Raw genomic sequence first — 21,636 nt, forward strand, 5'->3', positions numbered from 1 at the left:
TTCACAATGCCATGGGCCAGCTGAAAGTCTAAAATCTCTTGTGAGCTATTGAAGATACTAAATTATAAATAAAATAATTACATTAGATATTCAGGAATCCCTCGCCAATCGTGGGGGGGGTAATGTTCCTGAAAAGTACTATAGTTGGCACATCTAAGGTCTCGTAAAAAATAGGAAATTTAAAGGAAAAACAAATATTGCAATAAGATGTAAGAAAAAAACACTGTAAACTTCATTTCCTTTTATACAACATAAAAAAATTATGATGTTGACAATACAATAAAGAAAAGAACAAGGCGATGGAACCAAATAAAAATACACACATTTACTTTACGCAGCTAATCACTGTTTAGAAGATATAATTTTTAAATATATGTGATAAACACTATACTGCATAGGAATTGACAAAAATAATTGTTTCTTTCGCCTATAAAAATACAGGAAAAACATTCTCATACTGAGTATATTCAACACATTAGCTCTGTTTGATACTTTGATACTCTGGTGATATTTGTGAATTCACTTTGGGATTCTTTACAAAATTAAATAAATAAACTGTTGTTTCATTTGTTGTAAGTTATGTACTTAAATATGTTTTGATGGTAATATTTTATAAATTGTATAGTGTATATCTTAAGTACCAAATAAAGATCATAAATGTAATTACAATTAGAGTTAGTTTTAACTTTTTCTACGAGAATTCTTGATTCTAAAATTAACTTAACAAATAATTCCAGAAAAATCTGTAGACTAACTTTTGTGAGTAAAGCACTGACCAAAAATTAAACAAAAAAAAAACTACAAAATACAGTAATAACAATAAATGATTAATTAAATAAAGAATTAAAAGTAATTTTAATTGTTTTATAATATTAAAAAAAAAAAAAAGGAAAATCAACTACCAGTGTGATTCCCTTTTATTCCAGTAATTAACAATTCACTGACTGAAAGAAAGCTTCCTATTTTCCCACAATTTGAATTCATGACCCCTGTTCTTAAATTGTTTGTAACAGTGAAAATTTTGTCTTCATTCAATTTAATATCCCCTATCATAGCCTTTACAGACTTCATTCAAGTTCCTCAAGCCGACCGGGCTAGCCGAGTGGGTAAAGTACCTGCCCGGCAACCCAAAGGTCGCGGGTTCGGATCAAAGTACTGCAAAAACCTTGGGAGGTGCAATATGGCCACAGAAGCCGATGCGCCAATAACTACCAAATCAAAAAAAAAAAAAAAAAAAAAATCAAGTCCCTCAAGGTAGGCGCCTCCGTAGCCAGGTGGGAAGGAGCAGCAGTGCGTAGCATACGCTTCTTGATTAGACCGGGGTTCGAGCCCGTCACCACCAAATATGGAGGATGCGGAAAGGTCAGGGAATGACCACCGCATATCCCGGAGCAATATGGCCTTAGTTGCTAATGCTCCTAAAAACCAAAATAACAGTCCCTCAAGGTACCATGCCATGCTCTGTAGCCCACTCACAGCCTTTCCATATGTAGGCTGCCCATCTTTGGACCAATCTAGGAAGTTTGTTTTTTTTTTTTTTTAAGTGATAAAAGTGTTCCATTCACTAATCTTGGAATATTGCATCAATATGGATGCAGTAGTAGTAGTGGCATGTGATGCAAGAAAGCAAATGTATGAGCTTATGCACCATCAGCCAAAAAAAAAAAAAAAAAAAAAAATCACACCATTCCCTCCAAATGCCTGTCTAGTTCCTCCTTAAATTTATTCAACCTATCAACTTCCACAACGACAGATGGAAGTTTGTTCCAGCAATTAACCACCTGCTGGCTAAAGGCAAATTTCCGCACATCTAATCTACATCTGTCTTTTCTTAATTTGAATTTATGTCCCCTTAGGTTCGTAATCTGAACAATTTGGATGCAGTATTCCAAGTGCAGTCTTAACAAAGTTCCATATAGAGTGGAATTATCTCCAGGCAGTGAGCATATGCTTTACAAGTTAATGTTTGATAAATCATCAAGTAATATTAACTCTTTTCTAAGCATCTTAGCTCATAATTAATGTTTCAGAATTACCATGCAAATGGGAAAGGGAATAGTTTCCCCCCCCCTTGCCTTTTTTTTTTTTTTTTTCACGCAGACATCAGAATGGATGTATGTATGGATGCCAAATTTAAATTTTAAAAAATTAAAAAAGAAAATTTCAAGTTTTTGCATATTTCTTTATTCTTGTTACCAATTTAATACAAAAAAAATGTATGATTTGTTATACATACTTTTATATTTATGGAGTGTATAAGCTAATTTATACTTTTCGTATAGTGATATTTCATGTAGCCACCTTAATGCCAAATAAACCAAATGATCCCTCAGGCAACTGCAAAAAACTCCACATTGCTAACAGTTTTGTGACCATAGTGTACAATGAAAGTGGAGGTGATTACAGCTTGACTACAATTAAGGTGAGTTTTAATTTTTTTTAAGCACAGCATAAAAAAAATATATTTATATATCTAGTAATCCTTTATTAAGCATTACTTGAATAGAGTAGGTATTCAAACCTGAAATTGGCAATGCAAGATCGCTTTATATGCTTAAATGTAAACAATTGAAAGTTTAATAGATAAATATTAAAAACATCTCTATCACACATGGAAAAGAAATTAACAATAAATTAATTTAAAACTAATAATGTAATAGTATTAAAAACATAACATGTTGCACTGGCTAAAAAAAAAAAAAAAAAAATCACAAGTAGATAAGAAAATACAAATTATTCTTCCCTCCTCACATAGGTTACTATCCATTTGACTTTTGAGTTTATTCAAACTGTCATTCTCAACTACCTGTGAAGACAACCTGTTCCATCAATAATGAAAATCTCAATGTCGTGCTGAGTAGATCAGAAGTGCTCAGCGATCACTGAATGTTCAATGTCCACAGAACGAATTGCTTTCTCATGCTCAGAAACTCGATTTCTGAGTCTTCTGCCAGTTTCACCTATGTAGTAGCCAGTACCGTCACGGAAGGAAATGTGGTACACCAAGCCACTCTGTAGTAGTGGGGGAATTGGTGTCTTAACTCTCGAAATGAGGGGTCGCAGTCTTCTGCCTGGAAGCTGCAAGCACTTTATCTCATGAGACTGTAAAACCCTATAAATTTGTTGTGATAGGTTCGAGTAGTATGGGATAAAGGCGGTCGAGGTGGGGTCATCGCTGCGGTCACGGGCCTGCAGGCCACACTTATCTAAGGCACTGGCAGGGTAGGTACATTTTGCCAGATCTGCTTTTACCTTAACAATTTCAGTGCACCTTTCATCCACAGAACTGGAGTGGGACCAGGTGCAGGTTAGTGGGGCCCGTGTGATACCAAGAAGTTGGCTGCGAGCATGTGCTGACCAGTAGTTGGTGAATTGGCCAGCACACGTCGGCTTGCGATAGACTGACGTCTTTAAACGTGTTCCTTCACGCCGAACCAGGGAATCTAAGAAAGGAAGGGCATTGCTCGGCTCCAGTTCAATGGTGAATTGAAGGAAGAGCAACAGAGAGTTGAGATGATGCAAAAGTCAGTCTCCTGACCCACAGGGATGATCACGACATATCGTCCACGTAGCAACACCAAAAGGCTATAGGAGCTGGCAGACTCACAAATACACAACTCCTCCATTGTTCCTCCAAGTTCCTCCATTGTAGTGTTTGCCGTGACTGAGCTAAGGGGTGCACCAATAGCCATACCATGAATTTTCAGGTAAAGGGATTCACCGTACATAATGGCACCACCAGTTAGGCACAACCTGAGGGTGGTGCAAATGTTGTCAGCAGTTAAGGAAGTTCTGCTGCTCAGGGTTTGGTTGTTGTCCAAGAGTCACATGTGCTGGCCAGTTGGACTGGAACTGAAGTGAAGAGAGAGACTATGTCAAACGAGGCCATAACCTGATCATCTGAGATGGATAGATTAGAGACCAGATTTAGGAATTCTCCGCTGTTGGAAATGGTGTGAACAGTCTTTCTTACCAAGGGCGAGAGCAGGCTGGAAACGAATTTGGACAACTCGTACATTTGGGAACCACAGCAGGAGATGACAGGTTGTAAAGGCACACCTTCCTTGTGGACCTTTGGTAGGCTGTAAAACTGTGGAATCTTGCATCCTGAGGCATGCAGACACCAGTGTGTGGATTCAGAGATTTTACCCGACTTGAACCAGGTATAGACAGGGCTGTTTACTTTGGTCTCATCATTCTAGGATCTTCACAGGAGAGTTGAGTACAGGCTCGGAGACTGAGGTGTCTTGTAAAAGAGATAGGGCTTTCGCTTCATAGTCGGAATGGTTTAAAACGACCATTTGTTTAAAATGTCTAGTTTATTTAGAAAAATTTTTCCCCAGGGTGAGTTTCCTTCCTACTTATTCCAATCAATCTGTGACAGATTGAAGTCACCCATAATAAGACATTTTCGCTTGCTTGCCCATTCCATTTGCATGTAAAGACTCTCCCCACAATCTTCTGGTCTGTAGATTACTCCCACTCTCATTATACCTTTGCTTCCAACTAACTCATACCACACAGATTCTATGCTGGCAGATATAAATTCAGACTCAGCAAAAGCTCTTTTTGCACTCAGGCTTCTTTTGATAAGAAGCATGACCCCACCACACCTTCTATCTTCCTTGTCTTTCCTAAATACATTACATATACCACAGTGGAACTCGTTATCCTGAATTTCCAGGTAGTACCACATTTCTGTTAGCTCTATTATTTCTGGATTATTTGCCCTAACCAAGAGTTCAAATTCAGCCATTTTATTGACAACACCCCTGACATTACTGTGGGTACACTTAAGACTAAGTATTCTTCTATGGTTTACTATCCTGATACATCCCTTGAAGTTATTTAGGCTTGTTTCCCTGTCTTTCTTATCCTACTCATTTGAACCATTGCTACCATCAAAACATCTTGCAAACATGAGCTGTTGTAGCAACAAATAAGAATTCTTGAAGTGAGTGCAAGCATTACTTTGACCCTATATCATCAAATAAATGTGGATCTATATTACCCTTTTCCCCCTAACTAGCAGTTTCCCTGAACCCTTAAGGTATCCTCAATGATACTGGCAAAAATCTGTGCACCACCTTTCAAATTTCAAGTGAATACCATTTGTACAAAATAGATTCCTTCTATCTACAAGTGCATGTCACACTGAGATAATTTTCTCCCTAGAGTCTTGTGGATTTCCTCAAGTCTTGAGTTGATCCACAAGGCTTTCAATATATAATCCCACCTGTCTTATCCGGGCAGAATTGCAGACACATACACATTCAGACCTAACTCCTGGCATATTTTTCAGTATGGTTCTGTACTTATTCAACAAATAGTCAGATCGTGTTTGTTTAATATCGTTAGTCCCCACATGAATAATAATACTCTCTTTACCTCCCTTAAAATCTGACATTCTGTTGGTAACATCATCAATTGTTACTTCTGGCAAACACACCCTGGTTCTGGTCCATCTATCTTTATTACAGAAAAATATTATCCATTTTCCTTGACAATAGTCTCCCAAATATACTAGATCAACTTCAACCAGAGTAGTATGCACTTGACTATTCTTCTCTTGGACCTGAATTGGGGTTGCATCGTTTGATAGGTCACAAGATACTTGAGTCCATGAGCTCACAGTTACATTTGTTTCTAGGGCAAGCACTCATATCTTCAGTGACTCAAATTTTTCTCATAATGAACCAAGTTCTAATTTGAGATTGATACATTGCTTACATCAAGTGCAAAGAAAAGAATCATCGGTTTGTCCACTAGATCAAACTTAAAATATATGCCACAGGCTATACAAATCATTAGCTCATCACTCACACCAGAAATGCCTGGGTCATGATATCTTTGGACTTTGTATTGTAAGTGTATCTTATAGCAATCATTATTAACGTAAAATCTGAACTTGTGAAAGATAAAATTTAAATTTATATTACAGAATGTAAATTACCAAAATATTACAGAAATAAAACTGCTGACAAAGCTTTAACCACTAGAGAAATTAAATTTAAGCTACTGAACGAAAGTTAGGAAGTTCCCACCAAAATATCAATAACAAAGGTTATCTGAATATTAAGCTGTAGCTTTTCAAATATGCTAAAATTTAAATTTACAGTATATTACAGAATTTAAGTTTTAGCATTAGCAAAGGCACATGATGCAAAAAAGCAAGCTTATATAGCATCAGCTAAAAAAAAGAACAAAAAAAACACACCCCCCCCCTTCTCATTTCACCCATTCACTTGCTCCAAATGATTGTCCAGTTCTGCCTTGAATTTGTTTAAGCTATCAACTTCTACGACAGATGGAAGTTTGTTCCAGCAATCAACCACCTGCTGCCTAAAGGCAAACTTCCGCACATCTATCCTACATCTATCCTAGGTTAAGAAACTATTATAAAAATTAAACTTTAACAAAATTGTAGCTACTAGTGAAGTTAAATTAAGCTACTGAATGGAAGTTATAAAGTTCCCACCAAAATGTCAATAACAAAGGCCTTCTGAATATTAAGCTGTAGCTTTATAAATACTTAAATAAATACAAAGGTAAGCTAACCTACATAACCTACTTCACAAAGGGGGATCGAAGGGTGACACGAGTAATTACAGACCAGTTAGTTTAACTTCTGTTCCGGGTAAAATAATGAATAATGGAGTCACTGGTTAAAGATGCATTGCAGGATCATCTACACAAGACTGCAGAAATAATTCAGACACAGCATGGGTTTGTTAAGGGAAAGTCTTGTCTGACAAATTTGATAGGATATTATGATGTGGTTACAAAGGAACTGAATGCAAAAAATAATTTTGATATCATATATTTGGATTTCAGGAAAGCTTTTGACACTGTCGCACATGAAAGACTATTGTACAAATTGGAGCAGAATGGTATTAAGGGTAAGTTGCTACAATGGATAAAAGGATGGTTAAGTGGGAGAAGACAGAGGGTGGTAATCAATGGGTGCTGCTCTTCGTGGACTAATGTTATTAGTGGAGTCCCACAGGGTTCGGTGTTGGGTCCACTGTTTTGTATATTTATCAATGATATTGATGAAGGTATATCAGGCTTAATGTCGAAGTTTGCAGATGATACAAAGGTTGGCAGGGTTGTTAATGACAGTAATGGCAGTGTGCTACTGCAACAGGATCTAGATAATTTGGGCAGATATGCTAAGAAGTAGCAACTGAAGTTTAATCTTGACAAATGCAAAGTACTGCATATGGGTAGAAGTAACCCCAGAGAAACATACCAACTGTGTGGTACTACACTTAAGGTGGTAGAAAATGAAAAAGACCTGGGAGTAATTGTGCAGTCAGATATGAAGTTTTTTGAGCAATGCTGCCAGGGCAGGTCATGGGGTTTTGTCAATGATATATAGGAATTTTGCTAGCAGGGAAAGGAGGTGATTATCCCTCTGTATAAGGCAATGGTCAGGCCACGCCTTGAGTACTGCATACAGGTCTGGAGGCCTCATTTTAGGAAGGATGTAGATTTACTTGAACATGTACAGAGAAGGGCAACAAGATTGGTGAGGGGAATGAAGGGATCCTCTTACCAAGAGAGGCTTAAATTCTGCAAATTGCAGTGGCTGGAGACTAGGCACCTGCGCAGTGATTTGATTGAGGTGTATAAGGCCTTGAATGGATTGAGCACGTTGAATTCTGATGGGATCCTTCCACTTGTTCAGATTACAAACCTAAGGGAACATAAATTCAAATTAAGAAAAGACAGATGTAGAATAGATGTGCAGAAATTTGCCTTTAGCCAGCAGGCGGTTAATTCTGGAACAAACTTCCATCTGTCATTGTGGAAGTTGATAGGTTGAATAATTTTAAGGAGGAACTGGACAGGCATTTGGAGGGAATGGTGTGATTTTTTTTTTTTTTTTTTTTGACTGATGCTGCATAAGCTCATACACATGCTTTCTTGCATTACATGCCACTACTACTATATGAATTCAAAATATATATTAACTACAGTGTTGTATATTAAATTAAAAAAAACTCAAAATTGTTCCAAAAACTAACCTGCTATGAAGTTTCAAAATGTACAGCCACCATATACAATCAAGTTCAGCAGTGTACTATACGTGTGCCCTGGTTTACATTCAACTAACAAAAAGAGTTCTTGTATAGTTAACTACCTTGACAACTGTTGAAGTTATTTAATATTCTTTCATTATGATTAACTTCTCACTGATTTGAAACAAAGCTACTCTCAGAATATCCTGGAAGTGCAGGAATTACTTTGACCCATATCATCAGATAAATGCATATCTATATTACCTCTCCCCCACCTAACTACCAGTTTCCCTAAACCCTTAAATATCCTCAGCTACCTAGCAGAAGCTCTTGTACTACCTTCGGTTCAAATGAATCTCATCTCTACAAAATAGTTTCCCTTTATTTAAATTGTAGACCGCAGTGATAAAATTTCCTCCCTTTCAGAGCCTTCCAAGTCTTGAGTTAATCTGTAAGGATTTCAGCATATAGTTCTCCTACATTGTCTGAGCAGAACTGCAGACAGATAAATGAAACAACAAACACTTAAGATGGCATGGGCATGTAGAAAGGATGGGAGTAGGGAGCTCAGCCAACAAATATGAATAGTAATTGTATCAAGCAAGCATTAGAGTCAAAATGGGCTTACTCTGGTCCTAAAGATCTAATTGGAAATAAGGTAGTATGGAAGATAAATAGTGAATGTAAGGCTGATATCAAGGACTGGTTTGTGCCATCCTAGATATCTGTACACGGACCAGATGTGATAGATTTGGAAGGTGGTGATTATGAATTTTTAATTAGAATTATTTCATTCAAACAAAACTTTCATAACATTGTTAATAAGAGAAGTCATCCGAAATCTATAAATATTTTCATTATAGTGAAACTTTTCATCAACACTAGTTAATAAAGAGATTATAAGCATAGTTAGTATTTCCAAAGAATATGTTTCCTTTAGAATATCCATTAATATGCACAGTTATCTTAATTTTTTTTTTTTTATTTTTTTTATTTTTTTTTTTTTATAGGGCCAGTTCAATTTTGCTTGTGTTATCATTCGACCTGAAGATTATCAGAGTAATGTTGTGACAGTTAAAGTAAAGCCAGGTAAGTTTTGAAAGAATTATTACATTTTGTCAGTACTGCTGAGATGACGATACTCATCTTTTATAAATAAAATTACTAAACTGGTTTTCCATGGAACCTAGATTTCTTTATATTAGTACACCTAACTAATAGCAAGTAAGTCCCCTTTAGCCCTCATAATAACCTTGATTTGTCATCATGGGCTCAATCAGATGTCAAAAACATGCAACACGGATACTCCATGTTAACTCTGTTATTTCCCACTATTCTTGCAAATTGGGTGGTGGTGGTAGTGATGGTGGATCTCTGCTCTGAACAGCCCATTCAGATGGATTGAGATATGGTAAATTGGGAGGCCACTACAGTAGACAAAATTCACTCTCATTCCTGGAACAAGTTCTGTACCATTTTGGCCTTGTGACATGGTGCTTTATCCTATTAAAAGAACCCGTTTGACATTGGATACACTGCAGTTGTGAAGGGATGTGCCTGGTTGGAAACAGTTTTCAGGTAACCTGTAACATCCAAATGTTGCTCCACTGATATCAGGAGGGGGGGTCATAATTTGCACCACAAAATCACTCACCACACAATTACTCCACCACCAACATGTTTGTTAGACACCTGTCAAGTTGGGTCTGCTGTTTATGCCATATTCTGATCATCCCATCAGCAGGAAGCAGTATTTCCAGAATAGGCAATGTTTTTCCAGTCCTCCAGTTGAATGTTGCATGTGCAACTTAGCCATACCTTCTTGTTTTTGCTGACAGGAATGGAACAAGGTTTGGCCATTGATTATCATAAGGTATGAAAGTTGTGCATTCAGAATTGCCTTTTTGGTTGCCACTTTTTTTTGTACTGTGTTGTTATTTGATTGACTGTAGCCTTTCTATTACCCTACACAAGTTTTGTTCAGCCTTTGTTATCGTCTCACATCAATGAATACACAGGTCCATCCTAACAGGTGTCAGCAATGCAAGTTGGTGGTGCCGGAATAATGGTGCAGTGAGTGTTTCTGTAATCCAGTAACCAAACAACATCTTGCGTTTCCAAACAACATCCTGCTGTTTTTGCAGGATGTTGTTTGGTTATTGGACCAATATACTTATGCATCTGGCACTGATTATCGTGCCATCTTCAAAGTCACTAAAATCTTTCATCTTGCCTGTTCTTGAACTAAATTGGAAACACACCCAGCATCCCTGCATATCTGCCCACTTCATATAACAGTACACACGCACATGATGCTGGTACTGGAGAAGCACTCTATTTCATGAAAAGGGGTAGTATACCTATTAAATTGGTCCCTCGGTGCATAACTTATTGTATCCTCTATTATTTATAATTATACTAATAATTGAAGTAAAACCAAAAATATACTAGTGTGTGGTGTGTGTTTTGAATCACTCGGTATGTATCTATTCTGGTTTTACCTCTTTGGTGCCTTTGTGTATCATTATTTGTGGGTTAACCAAAATTTAATATGCTCATTGTATTTCCATCTTGTTTGTATCCTGTCTGAAGAAAGTACTATGGTGTTTGCATGCATTCTGCCATCTCAGAAATGTCTTTTTTTTTTTTTTTGTTTTATTCCCTTATCTATCTCTTCTACACATCTAATTTTTTTATTACTCCATTGGGTCAAATTCGTTTGTTGTCGCTTTCATTCTCCCAACTCTACAAAGCACTAAGAACTTTGACTTTCTTTGAAACTCAACTTTCTCCAACCTTTCCTAAAAGGGAAGTGATTTTAATGTTTACAACTCCAGCTGGCTTCAGTTTTATGAAAGTAGATGCTACGGTTTCAGAAAAATAGAATGCAGACTAGCATGCATTATATAACTTCACCACTAATGCTGCTGTTCTTCCCCACGGTTCAGTTCTTTCTCCCACTCTTTTCATCTTGTATGTTAATGACCTTCTTCCATTGACTGGAAATCCTTTCTATAGTTTTGTTGATGATAACACAATTGCATTCCACCTTCCAGTTTGAGAAACCTTGCCCTCCACAAACAGCTTCAACTTCTTGAATATCCACTACCAATTCCTTAAATGCTGATCTCTGGTGGGACAAAATTATTATTTGATTTCAATCCTTCTAAAACTCAGTCCTGCCTTATATCTCGCAAAAAGGATTCTTTTGCTCTATTCTTATCTTCAATGACACTCAGATTTCTAGACAAGATCGCATATCTCTATTAGGGATTACTCTGACTTCTGATCTCTCTCTCTCTCTCTCTCTCTCTCTCTCTCTCTCTCTCTCTCTCTCTCTCTCTCTCTCTCTCTCTCTCTCTCTCTCTCTCTCTTGGCATAAATACATTACAGATATTGCCCTCTGCATCTAAAACACTGGGTTTTTTTCTTTCATTCTTGATGTTACTTTTCTTCCAAACAGCTGCTGACTCTACAAATCTCCAATCCGCCCTACCACGGAATATTGTTCCCGCATCTGGGGTGGTGCCCCCAAAACTTCCTTCAGGCTTCTAGACTCCATTAAAAAGGCAATTAGGTTAATTAATGACCCATCTCTTTCTCATAGACATACTGTTTCTGCTGTATGCCTTTCCTCTAGATACTTCATAGGCACTATCCTTCTGAATTAGCTTCTATAATTCCTGCTCTCTCGCTCTTCCAAGCCAGTCAGCATCCTTTTACTGTCCAACTTCAAACTCATAGAACCAAACTCTCTTCTCATTTATTTATTCAACTTCCATTTTCTGGAACAACTCCCATCATATGTATTTCCTGAAAATTACAATCTACAGAAATTCAAATCTAATATCAGCTTTTATCTTCTTTCTTCATCTTCTCAACCTTTAACCCATCCATAGTATTAAGTAGTATAGGTTCTAATACCACTCATTCTTGGGATTTTCATATTAAAAAAAAATTATTTCAACTTCTGCATTAAATTAAAACCCTAAACTTTTAATAGTTGGCTTCAGGTTTCGAGTTAGTATTAGTAATAGCCATATGGTACAAGGCTAAGGTAAAATAATACTAATAAATTTAAATAAAATAAATAATAAAAGAAGAGGAAATAGACAACCTATGAGTTTCCCTCCTCCCATAGGTAACTATCCATTGAATTTCCCCAAATTGTCAGCCTCTGCCACCCATGTAGGTAATTTATAACTCACTGGCTAAAATAAAACCTCCTGCAATCCAGTCTAAACATCTCCCCCGTAACTTGAATTTATGACCCCTAGTTCTAGAATCATTTATAACCGTGAAAATTTCTTCCTCATTCATTTTAATTTTGCCTCTCAGACCCTTAAACAGGATCTCTCAGAACCTTAAACACTGCTGTAATACAGGGTTCTTCCAGGCCCTGTATTACAGGAGTGCAAAGCAGCGTGCAACTAGACACATCCAAGGGTTACAGGTAGTGGGTCAGCCAACAGATATGGTGATTTGCTGAGAAATAAGCAGTCGTAGACAAGCAGTGGCAGAGATAGCAGGTTGTGGTGGGTTGCCAAGTGGGCACTGATAGCTCCATGAAAAGCCATAATGGCCTGTGACATCAAATAGGTGTACTATCTGGACAGTGGAATCCATTAGCCTGGGAAGGCAGTCCACTAGTTAAAGGGAACACCAAAATAAAACGAAGAGTGTCAGGCCTGACCAGCCAGCTTGTAAATATGGCTAGAATATTAATATGGAGGATTAGAACTCACTCCAGAAGACTGAGCCAACTCAGTGGAAGCATTCCATCCATGTTGTTGACCCCTAACCAGGACAAACAGCGTGGATAAAGTAAAGTAAGTAGCCTTAAACACCTCAATCAAGTCTTCTCTAAGGTACCTAGTTTCCAAGCTGTGCAACCCACATATTCGAAATCTTTCCTCATATGGACACCCTTTTGCCAATCTCATCAGGTGTGTTACCTGTCTTTGGACCCTTTCAAGAAGCTAGGGTTGAATTTGAAAGTGTCTGCAATTCTGCCCAGACACGATAGGAGGGAGTATATTATGAGAGCCTTGTCGATCAGTTCGGCCCTGAAAAGACTGTGCAAGGCTCAAGGGGTAGAATTTTTTTCAGCCTGGTCTGTACTTGTTAACAGAAGGGACTGCTTCTACAGGGATGGGATACACTTAAATAGAAAGGGTTCAAGAATATTTGCTGATGCTATCGAGGCAGTGTTAGGTGGGTCGGAAAACTGCTAGCTTTGTGGGATACAAGGACTAATAGATTAACAGTAGCCACTGGCAGAGGTGAAAGTGATTCTTGCACTGCTTCTATTGGAATGAGCAGAAGCCTGGAAAACAAGATGCAGGATATTTCAGAGACTGCTGGGAGTCATTGCGGTACAAGTAAACACATGGGTTGTGTTAGGGTAACTAAGAAAAAGAACAGGTGCATGTATACTTGCGTGTACACCAATGCTAGGAGTTTGGTAAATAAATTTGATGAATTTGAGGTATTGCTCAAAGCATCAAAGGCGGATATTGTTGGGATATCAGAGACGTGGTGCCACACAGATATAAGGAATGCAGAACTGGAATTTGGGGAGCACAACGTCTACAGAAAGGATAGACAGGATAGGAAGGGAGGAGGGGTTATGCTATTAGTTAAGAAACACATAAAATCCAATGAAGTGAAGCCAGTCGACATCGCTGGACAGCGCAGTGTCGAGTCAGTTTGGTGTGACATAAGCATTGGGAGATCAAAATTGAGAGTAGGAGTGTGCTATAGGCCTAATGACTCTGATGAGTATAATAAGAAACTGTACAGGGAAATAGAGTGAGCCAGTAAATCAGAGAGTCTTATAATGGGGAATTTTAATTTCCCAGATATTGACTGGAATTTGTGGGTTGGTCACTCACACACTAGCAAGGCTTTTGTGGATTTATTGGATGATTGTTTTCTACATCAGCATGTTAGGGAGGCAATTAGAGGGAGTAATACTCTTGATTTGATTATCAGTAGTGATTCTTCATGCATTAAGAATCTGCAGATACAGGAGCCACTAGGTGGCAGTGATCACAGTGTGCTGAAGTGGGATTTACTCAAAGGGGTAACTACCATCAGGGGTAATGGGAAGGGTTATTGCTTTCGTAAAGGCGACTACGATGGTCTGAGACAGTATTTAAATTCTGTACAGTGGGACCAACTGATGATGTTACCAACAGCAAATTCAAAATGGAAAGCATTCAAAGAACTTATCTTGGAAGCTACTAGGCTTTACATACCAACTAAGAAATATTGTTCAAGGTTTAGGCCTAAATGGATCTCAAATGAACTAATGAGACATATGGCAGAGAAGAAAAATCTATGGGATACATATAAATTAACACGTGACACAGAAGCCTCTGATAGATATAAGTTGATCTGTAACCAAGTTACAAAGGAGGTTAGGCAGGCGAAGGCAGATTACGAGAAATCTTTGGCAAGGGATGCAAAGAAAAACAACAAAGAGTTCTTTACTTATGTAAACTGTAGAAGGAAGGGGATGAATCAGATTGGTCCACTTGATATCGATGGTTCCACTGTTGATGATCCCGCTCAGTTAGCTAATAAACTAAATGAATATTTTGCATTGACATTCACACATCAGGAGTTATTCAGCAAGGGGAATGCCAGAGGTGTGTTCAACTCTGGCAGTAAGGTAGATAATCTTGTAATAACTGAGAGTAAAGTGGAGGAGAAATTGTTGAAGATAAACACAAGAAAGGCACCTGGGATGGATAGGATCTATCCAGTTATATTAAAGGAGGCAGCAAAGGAAGTAAGCAAACCCTTAGCCATAATTATGAGAGCTTCCTTGGACTCAAGGGAGGTACCCTTGGAGATGTGCAAATGTGACCCCAATTCACAAATGAGGATCAAAGACTGACACAAGTAATTATAGACTTGCGAGTTTAACTTCTGTTTCAGGAAAATTAATGGAGGCACTGGTTAAAGAAAAGAAGCACTGCAGGATCATCTAGACAAGACTTCAGTTATAGCTCGGACACAGCATGGTGGTTTTGTTAAGGGGAAGTCTTGCCTGACCAATTTTATTGGATACTATGATGCAGTCACAAAAGAACTGGATTCAGGGAATAACTTTGATATTATATACTTGGATCATAGAAAGGCTTTTGATACTGTTGCACATGGAAGACTGCTGCACAAATTGGAGCAGTGTGGCATTTAAGGCAAATTGCTGCTATGGATAAAGAGGTGATTGAGGGGGAGAAGACAGAGAGTGGGAATCAATAGATACTGCTCATCGTGGACTAATGTTATTAGTGGAGTCCCTCGGGATTCAGTGTTGGGTCCATTACTGTTTTCTGTATTTATAAATAATATTGATGATGGTATATCAAGCTTAATGTCCAAGTTTGCAGACAATACAAAAGGTGGCAGGGTTGTTAAGGACACTACTGACGCTATGCTGCTGCAACAGGATCTGGAAAGATTGAGCAGATGGGCTGAGAGATGGCAAATGAAGTTTAACATTGACAAATGTAATGTACTACATATGGAAAACAGCAACCCCAGAGCAGCGTATCAACTCTGTGGTACTACACCGTGTCATTAGCATTAGTAGAGGCATTTGGTAGAGGCATTTAGTAGAGGCATTTGGTGTCCATTGGTAGAGAATGAAAAGGACAGTGGTAAAGAATGAAAAGGACCTGGGGGTAATTGTGCAGGCAGATATGAAGTTCTCCGAGTAGTGCAGACGGGCTGCAAGAGTAGCTCATGATGTCTTATCAATGATATACAGGAATTTTTCTAGCAGGGATAAGGAGGTGATTATTCCCTTGTATAAGGCAATGGTCAGGCCACACTTTGAGTACTGTGTACAGGTCTGGAGGCCTCATTTCAAGAAGGATGTAGAGCTGCTGGAACGAGTACAGAAAAGGGCAACAAGGTTAGTGAATGGAACAAAGGGTTGCTCTTACGAAGAAAGGCTTAAGTTTTGCAAATTACAATGTCTGGAGAGTAGGCACCGGCGAGGTGATCTGATAGAGGTGTATAAAGCCTTGAATGGTTTGAGCATGCTCAATGCTGATGGGATTCTGCCTCTTGCTCGGAATAATCACCTTAGAGGGCATAAATTCAAATTGAGGAAAAACAGATATAGGATATATGTGCGGAAATTTGCCTTTAGCCAGCGTGTGGTTGGTTGGTGGAACAGACAGACTTCCATCCCTTGTTGTGGAAGTTGATAGCCTAAATAAATTTAAGGCTCAGCTGGATAGGTATTTCGAATGAACGGAAGGGTGAAGTGGAAGTTTTTTTTTTTTCCTGGCTGATGCTGCATAAGCTTGCTTTCTTGCATCACATGCCTATGCTAATGCTAAGCTCAATGTCTTTTTTTTAGGTGCAGTTTCTATACTTGAACATAGTATTCCAAGTGTGGTCTAACAATAGCCTTGTATAATGTTATTATGATGTCCTTATCTCTACTAGCAAATGTTCAATAAATCATCGATAGGACACCATGGGCCTTCCTTGCAACCTGTCTACAATGCTCTGAGTACTTTGTCTGACCATATCGTAACTCCCAAGTCCCTGTCTTCCACTACTGACTTTAGTTCAACTCCAGCCGATCAGGCTAGTTGGGTGGGCAAAGTGCCTGCCTGGCAACCCAAAGGTCACGGGTTCTAATCCCGCCTCGGGCTTGGATCAGAGTAGAAAATGCAAAAACTTTGGGAGGTGCATTATGGCCACAGAAGCGATGCACCAACAACTAACAAAAAAAGTTCAAATCCACCAAGTGTGTAAGTTATTTTGGGTGTACTGTTTGCCAGGTGTAAGGCCTTGCTAGATTGAAGCAAAGCTGCCAATTTTCTGTCCATCCTTGAAGCCTATCTATGTTGCTCTGAAGAAGCTCTGCTTGGCAGTGATCATTAACTACTGTATCAATCTTTACATCATTTTCAAATTTAGACATGCCCTCTGACCCTTCATTTCATTGATGTCATTTAAGAAGATCAAAAACAACAGCAGTTCTAATACTGATCCTTGGGGAACCCCACTTCTTACATCAACCTGATCTGAGGAATAACTATTTATCACAATGCTCTGCCTTCTTTCCTGAAGCCATTCTGCTATCCATCTAAGGATTTTCCCTGTGATTCCAACCTGTTCCAGCTTATAAAGTAACCGCTCATGTGGGACTGAGCCAAATGTAATCTAAATAAACAATGTCGAAATTATTCCCTAAATCCAGCTCATGAGTGCCCGTGTCAAAATAGCTAACCAGATTTGTTAAACATTATTTTCCCTTTACAAAACCATGCTGTGTATCCTTCAGAATTTCATTTCCATCTAAATGATCCTGAATTCCACCCTTGATCATTTCCTCCATGATTTTCCCTACTACTGAAGTTAGACTGATGACTGGTCAGTAATTTCCCATTGTACTCTTAGAACTGTCCTTATGTATTGAGATACATTGGCACTTTTCCAGTGCAATGGAATTTCTCCTGTCCAATGATGCTCTCATAATTAGCCCCAATGGTTCAGTGCATTCACTTGCCACCTCCCTTAAAATTATAGGGTATATGCCATCAACCCCAGGAGTTTTTAACATAAGTACATAAGTTTTTGCTGGCCGGTGCAAACTTAAAAAATTTATGGAAACATATTCTGCATCCCGTAGGAATAAATGGAGGTATTGTGAAAATATCGTAATGTGAACCCAATAACACATTTTTTTTTTTTTTTTGTAATTCGTTCCAAGTACCTGCAAGTTGAAAATTTCACTGTATTACTAAGCTATTTATCTCTCTGAAAGGTCATATTTATAATGGAAATTGCATTACATTTCATTGTTATCATATGTTCCCATTATAAGAATCAATTTTGATCGCCTTTGTGATATTTTTCTAAATCACGTTTTTGGAGGTCATGACCAAAAAACAATAAAACCAATTTGCACTTTCCGATTTATTGGGCTTTTCTTTTAGTGCATCTAATTATAAACTGGTAGTAAATTCGATGTTATTGCATTTGTGATAATACTGAAAACTGCAATTGTGTGGATTTTTACGCTATTATGGTGAAATGTGTTCCCTTCACTGAAATCTTCAATCATATAAAAAACAAATTTTCAGAAACTTCTCTTCATTCCTATTTATGTATTACAATGAAGAAGGGAAAGCGACCAACGAAAACTGCAAGTGGTGGTAGTGCCAGGAAACGAAACAAAATTCATTTAGAAATGAAGAAGAAAATGATTAAGAAGTATGAAGCAGGACAAAGTTTGTCATCTGTTGCAAGAGAATTAGGTCTCTCTGCTTCAACGGTGAATACTATTTTAAAAGACAGTGTGCATATAAAAAAAACATGTCAAAGGATCAACGCACTTAAGATCAACAGTGATTAATAAAAACGGCGTTCAGGTGCTATATCAAAGATAGAATAGCTGTTAATAATGTGGATGGAAAATCAGATTCAGAAGCGAGTGCCCCTGAGTCTAATGACCATTCAAGCAAAAGCAACAAGTATTTATAAAGATATTAAGGATAAGTATGGCTAACCCCCAAACCAAGTTCGTGGCAAGCAACGAGTGGTTTAATAAGTTCAAGCATAATGCTGGTTTCCACAACATTAAAGTATGCAGTGCCAATTCTGCAGCGGCAGAGAAATTTTGTGATGTGTGGGGAAAAATTATTGATAAAGGCAGCTATTCAACGCAGCAAATTTTTAAAGTTGACGAGACTGCTCTGTATTGGAAAAAAATACCGGATTGAACATACATTGCCACAGAGGAAAATACAATACAAGCTTTCAGGGCATCAAAAGATAGGGCCACGCTCTTGCTTGGGGCTAATGCGGCAGGAGATTACAGATTAAAACCACTGCTTGTGTACCATTTTGGAAATCCTTGTGCATTTAAGGGCATCAATAAAGTCACCCTGCCCGTGCATTTCCGATCGAACCAGAGGGCATGGATAACAGTATCTCTCTTTGAGGATTGGTTTAAATGCTGCTTCATTCCCAAGGTTGAAAAATATTGTAAAGACAATGACATTCCTTTCAAAATTTTGCTTCTATTAGATAATGTTCCTGGACATCATACACATCTAGATGATTTCAATTCGAATGTAAGAGTCATATTTCTACCACCAAACACGACTTCACTCATCCATTCTTTGGATCTGGGTATTATTTCGAATTTAAAAGCATACTATTTACGCACAACATTTGCTCAGGCATTGTCTGCAATAGACAATGAGAAAAATTTTACGTTGAGTGACTTGGAAATCTTACAATATTTACCATGCCATCTTAAACATTAATGAGGCCTGGGCGAAAATTACTAAAAGTTATTTAAATGGTGCATGGAAGAAAAATGCCCACGGCACGTAAAAGGCTATGAAGGATTTTAAAAAGACGAATCATAAGAAGAGGTTACAGATAAGATTGTAAAGGTTGCAGAGCTACTTCGGTTGGAGGTTGATGCCAAAGACGTGGAGGAGTTAATAGAGGAAGAAAGAAGGAATTATCTAATGAATAACATATTGACTTGCAGGCAGCAATTGTGAAAGAAGAAAATGCTGATGAAACTCAAGATGAACCAAATGAGCAGCCGAGATGCTTCATCGCCAGAGAGATTGCAATGGCATTTCGTGAAATTGCATCGGCAATGGCGAGGTTTGAGAAGATGGATCCTGACAGCGAACGATTCTTAAAAGTTAACAGAGGGGTGAATGATATGCTTGCTTGCTACAAATAAATCTGCGATGAAAAGAAAAAAGCCACTGTCCAGTCATCCATTAATATGTTCTTTCGTAAGGTTGAGCAGCCGACCCCTTCTAAATCTGTACAGCCCTCAACTTCTGCACCGTCGTACTTATCAGCTGAAGACGTCGATTCTGGCAATGATGATCGAGAGGTAAAATTCACTAATGTTATGTGTCTCCTCTCTTTTTTTGTAATTTTATAATTTTGAAATTGAATTGAATAAATACAAAAAATTGAATAAATACAATAAATAATTCTATTTACATGTTTGTCGAACATTTCTTTTTCGATTCTATCAATTCAGCAAGCACAGTTGCGAGTGCTGCACAAGCATGGGGGAAATTCCCCGACTTACGTAGTGTTCCGCAGAACGCAACCCTTACATAAGTCGGGGAGTTCCTGTATAGAAGGGCAACCAGATTGGTGAAGGGAACAGAAAGTGCTCTTACCTAGATAGAAAGGCTTCGGTTCTGCAGATTGCAGCGTCTTGAGACTAGGCACCTGCGGGGAGATCTGATTGAGGTTTTTAATGCCTTGAATGGATTGTGTAAGCTAAATGTTAATGACATTCTTCCACTTTCTAAGCCTATGTACATCAGGAGGCATAAATTCAAGTTGAGGAAGGATGGGTGTGCAGAAGTTTGCTGTCAGCCAGCAGGTGGTTGATTGTTGGAACATGCTTCCATCTGTTATTGTGGAAGAGGATGGGTTGAATAAATTCAAAGGAGAACTAGACAAATTCTTGGATGGTACAGATGGTGAACTGTGTTTGGTTTTTGTTTTTTTTTTTTTTTCCCTGATGCTTATATAAGCTTGCTTTTTTTGCATTATTTGCCATTACTACTACTACCTACCAGAACTTGAAGTCATCTTTTAACTTTTTTTGCTAGAAAGGGAAGCAGGATGCTGCCCCTGATTTCAGCCTTCGGGGTGAATTGAGACAGTATTGAAATGCCCGTGTCCTTTCCCTAGTAATAATATAACCCAAACATTTCTCACCTGCTTCTGCGTATTTTGCAGGTTTTTGAGCAATATCACCATACATTCTCTCTTTTGGCATTGGTCAATCAGTGATGCACTCATTTGCTGCTGGTTTTCTGGTATTTCCTACAACTCTTGGTGAAAGGCAAAATCTGTGCTTGAGCTGCCTAAGAGATTCATATCCATCTGCCTGTACTGCTGCATCCACCACTTGTTGACTGTTGGCAAACTCACGATATCACATTCTTGCATTGCACCAACATGACATCAGAGTCATATAACCATAAGTTCCGACAGGAACAAAATTTTTAATGCTACGTCAGTACACGGACTAACTGTATGTGCAGTTACCTACTATCTACTGGCGGAACCACATGCTAATGAATCACTGAGTTATGGTCGACGTAATCAGTTATTACTGAATGATAAAATAGGAAAACCTTACATTTTGACTGCCCCTTGTACGTAGAATTTATGTTTCCTGTTTTTTAATGGCTTTATATTTATGCTTTTATCATCATCAGTAATTCAGTGTTGTGACTGGTCAGTTCTGATGAGCTGTCTCCACCTTTGTCTCTCCTGTGCCATTTGTTTTAGTTCCTCAAAATTTTGAAGTCCTTCATCCAGAAATGCCCTGATGTTTTTATAAACAGTATTAAAAAGGCTTTTTTTCCCTGCTGGAATACACTGGATGCCATTCCAAAAGTTATAAACTTGTAAAAATAAATTTATATGTTTAAAATAAAAATGCCTAATCCTTTAAATTTGTGCATTTGGCACCATTATTAAATATCCCTCAGGAAAAATCATGGCTCCGGAAGCTGCTCCTCTTTTTTTTTTTTTTTTTTTTTTTTTTTTTTTGTAATGGAAAAAAATCCTT

The 21,636-nt window shown here is 38.1% G+C and overlaps 1 protein-coding gene across 2 annotated transcripts in view; it reads left to right on the top strand.

Moving 5' to 3' along the window:
- The window catches only part of gig (TSC complex subunit tuberin), a 613,633-nt gene that overhangs the window by 577,694 nt on the left and 14,303 nt on the right, over positions 1 to 21,636 (top strand). For both annotated transcript variants that reach the window (XM_090372592.1, XM_090372593.1), the window contains exons 38-39: positions 2,283 to 2,422; positions 9,035 to 9,113. In XM_090372592.1, the coding sequence (XP_090228718.1) occupies positions 2,283 to 2,422; positions 9,035 to 9,113 (219 nt within the window). The remainder of the gene's footprint in view (positions 1 to 2,282; positions 2,423 to 9,034; positions 9,114 to 21,636) is intronic.

The sequence above is a fragment of the Mastigoproctus giganteus genome, chromosome 4, assembly GCF_048544385.1.
Source record: "Mastigoproctus giganteus isolate SK-2022 chromosome 4, ASM4854438v1, whole genome shotgun sequence".
NCBI classification, from domain to species: Eukaryota; Metazoa; Arthropoda; class Arachnida; order Uropygi; family Thelyphonidae; genus Mastigoproctus; species Mastigoproctus giganteus.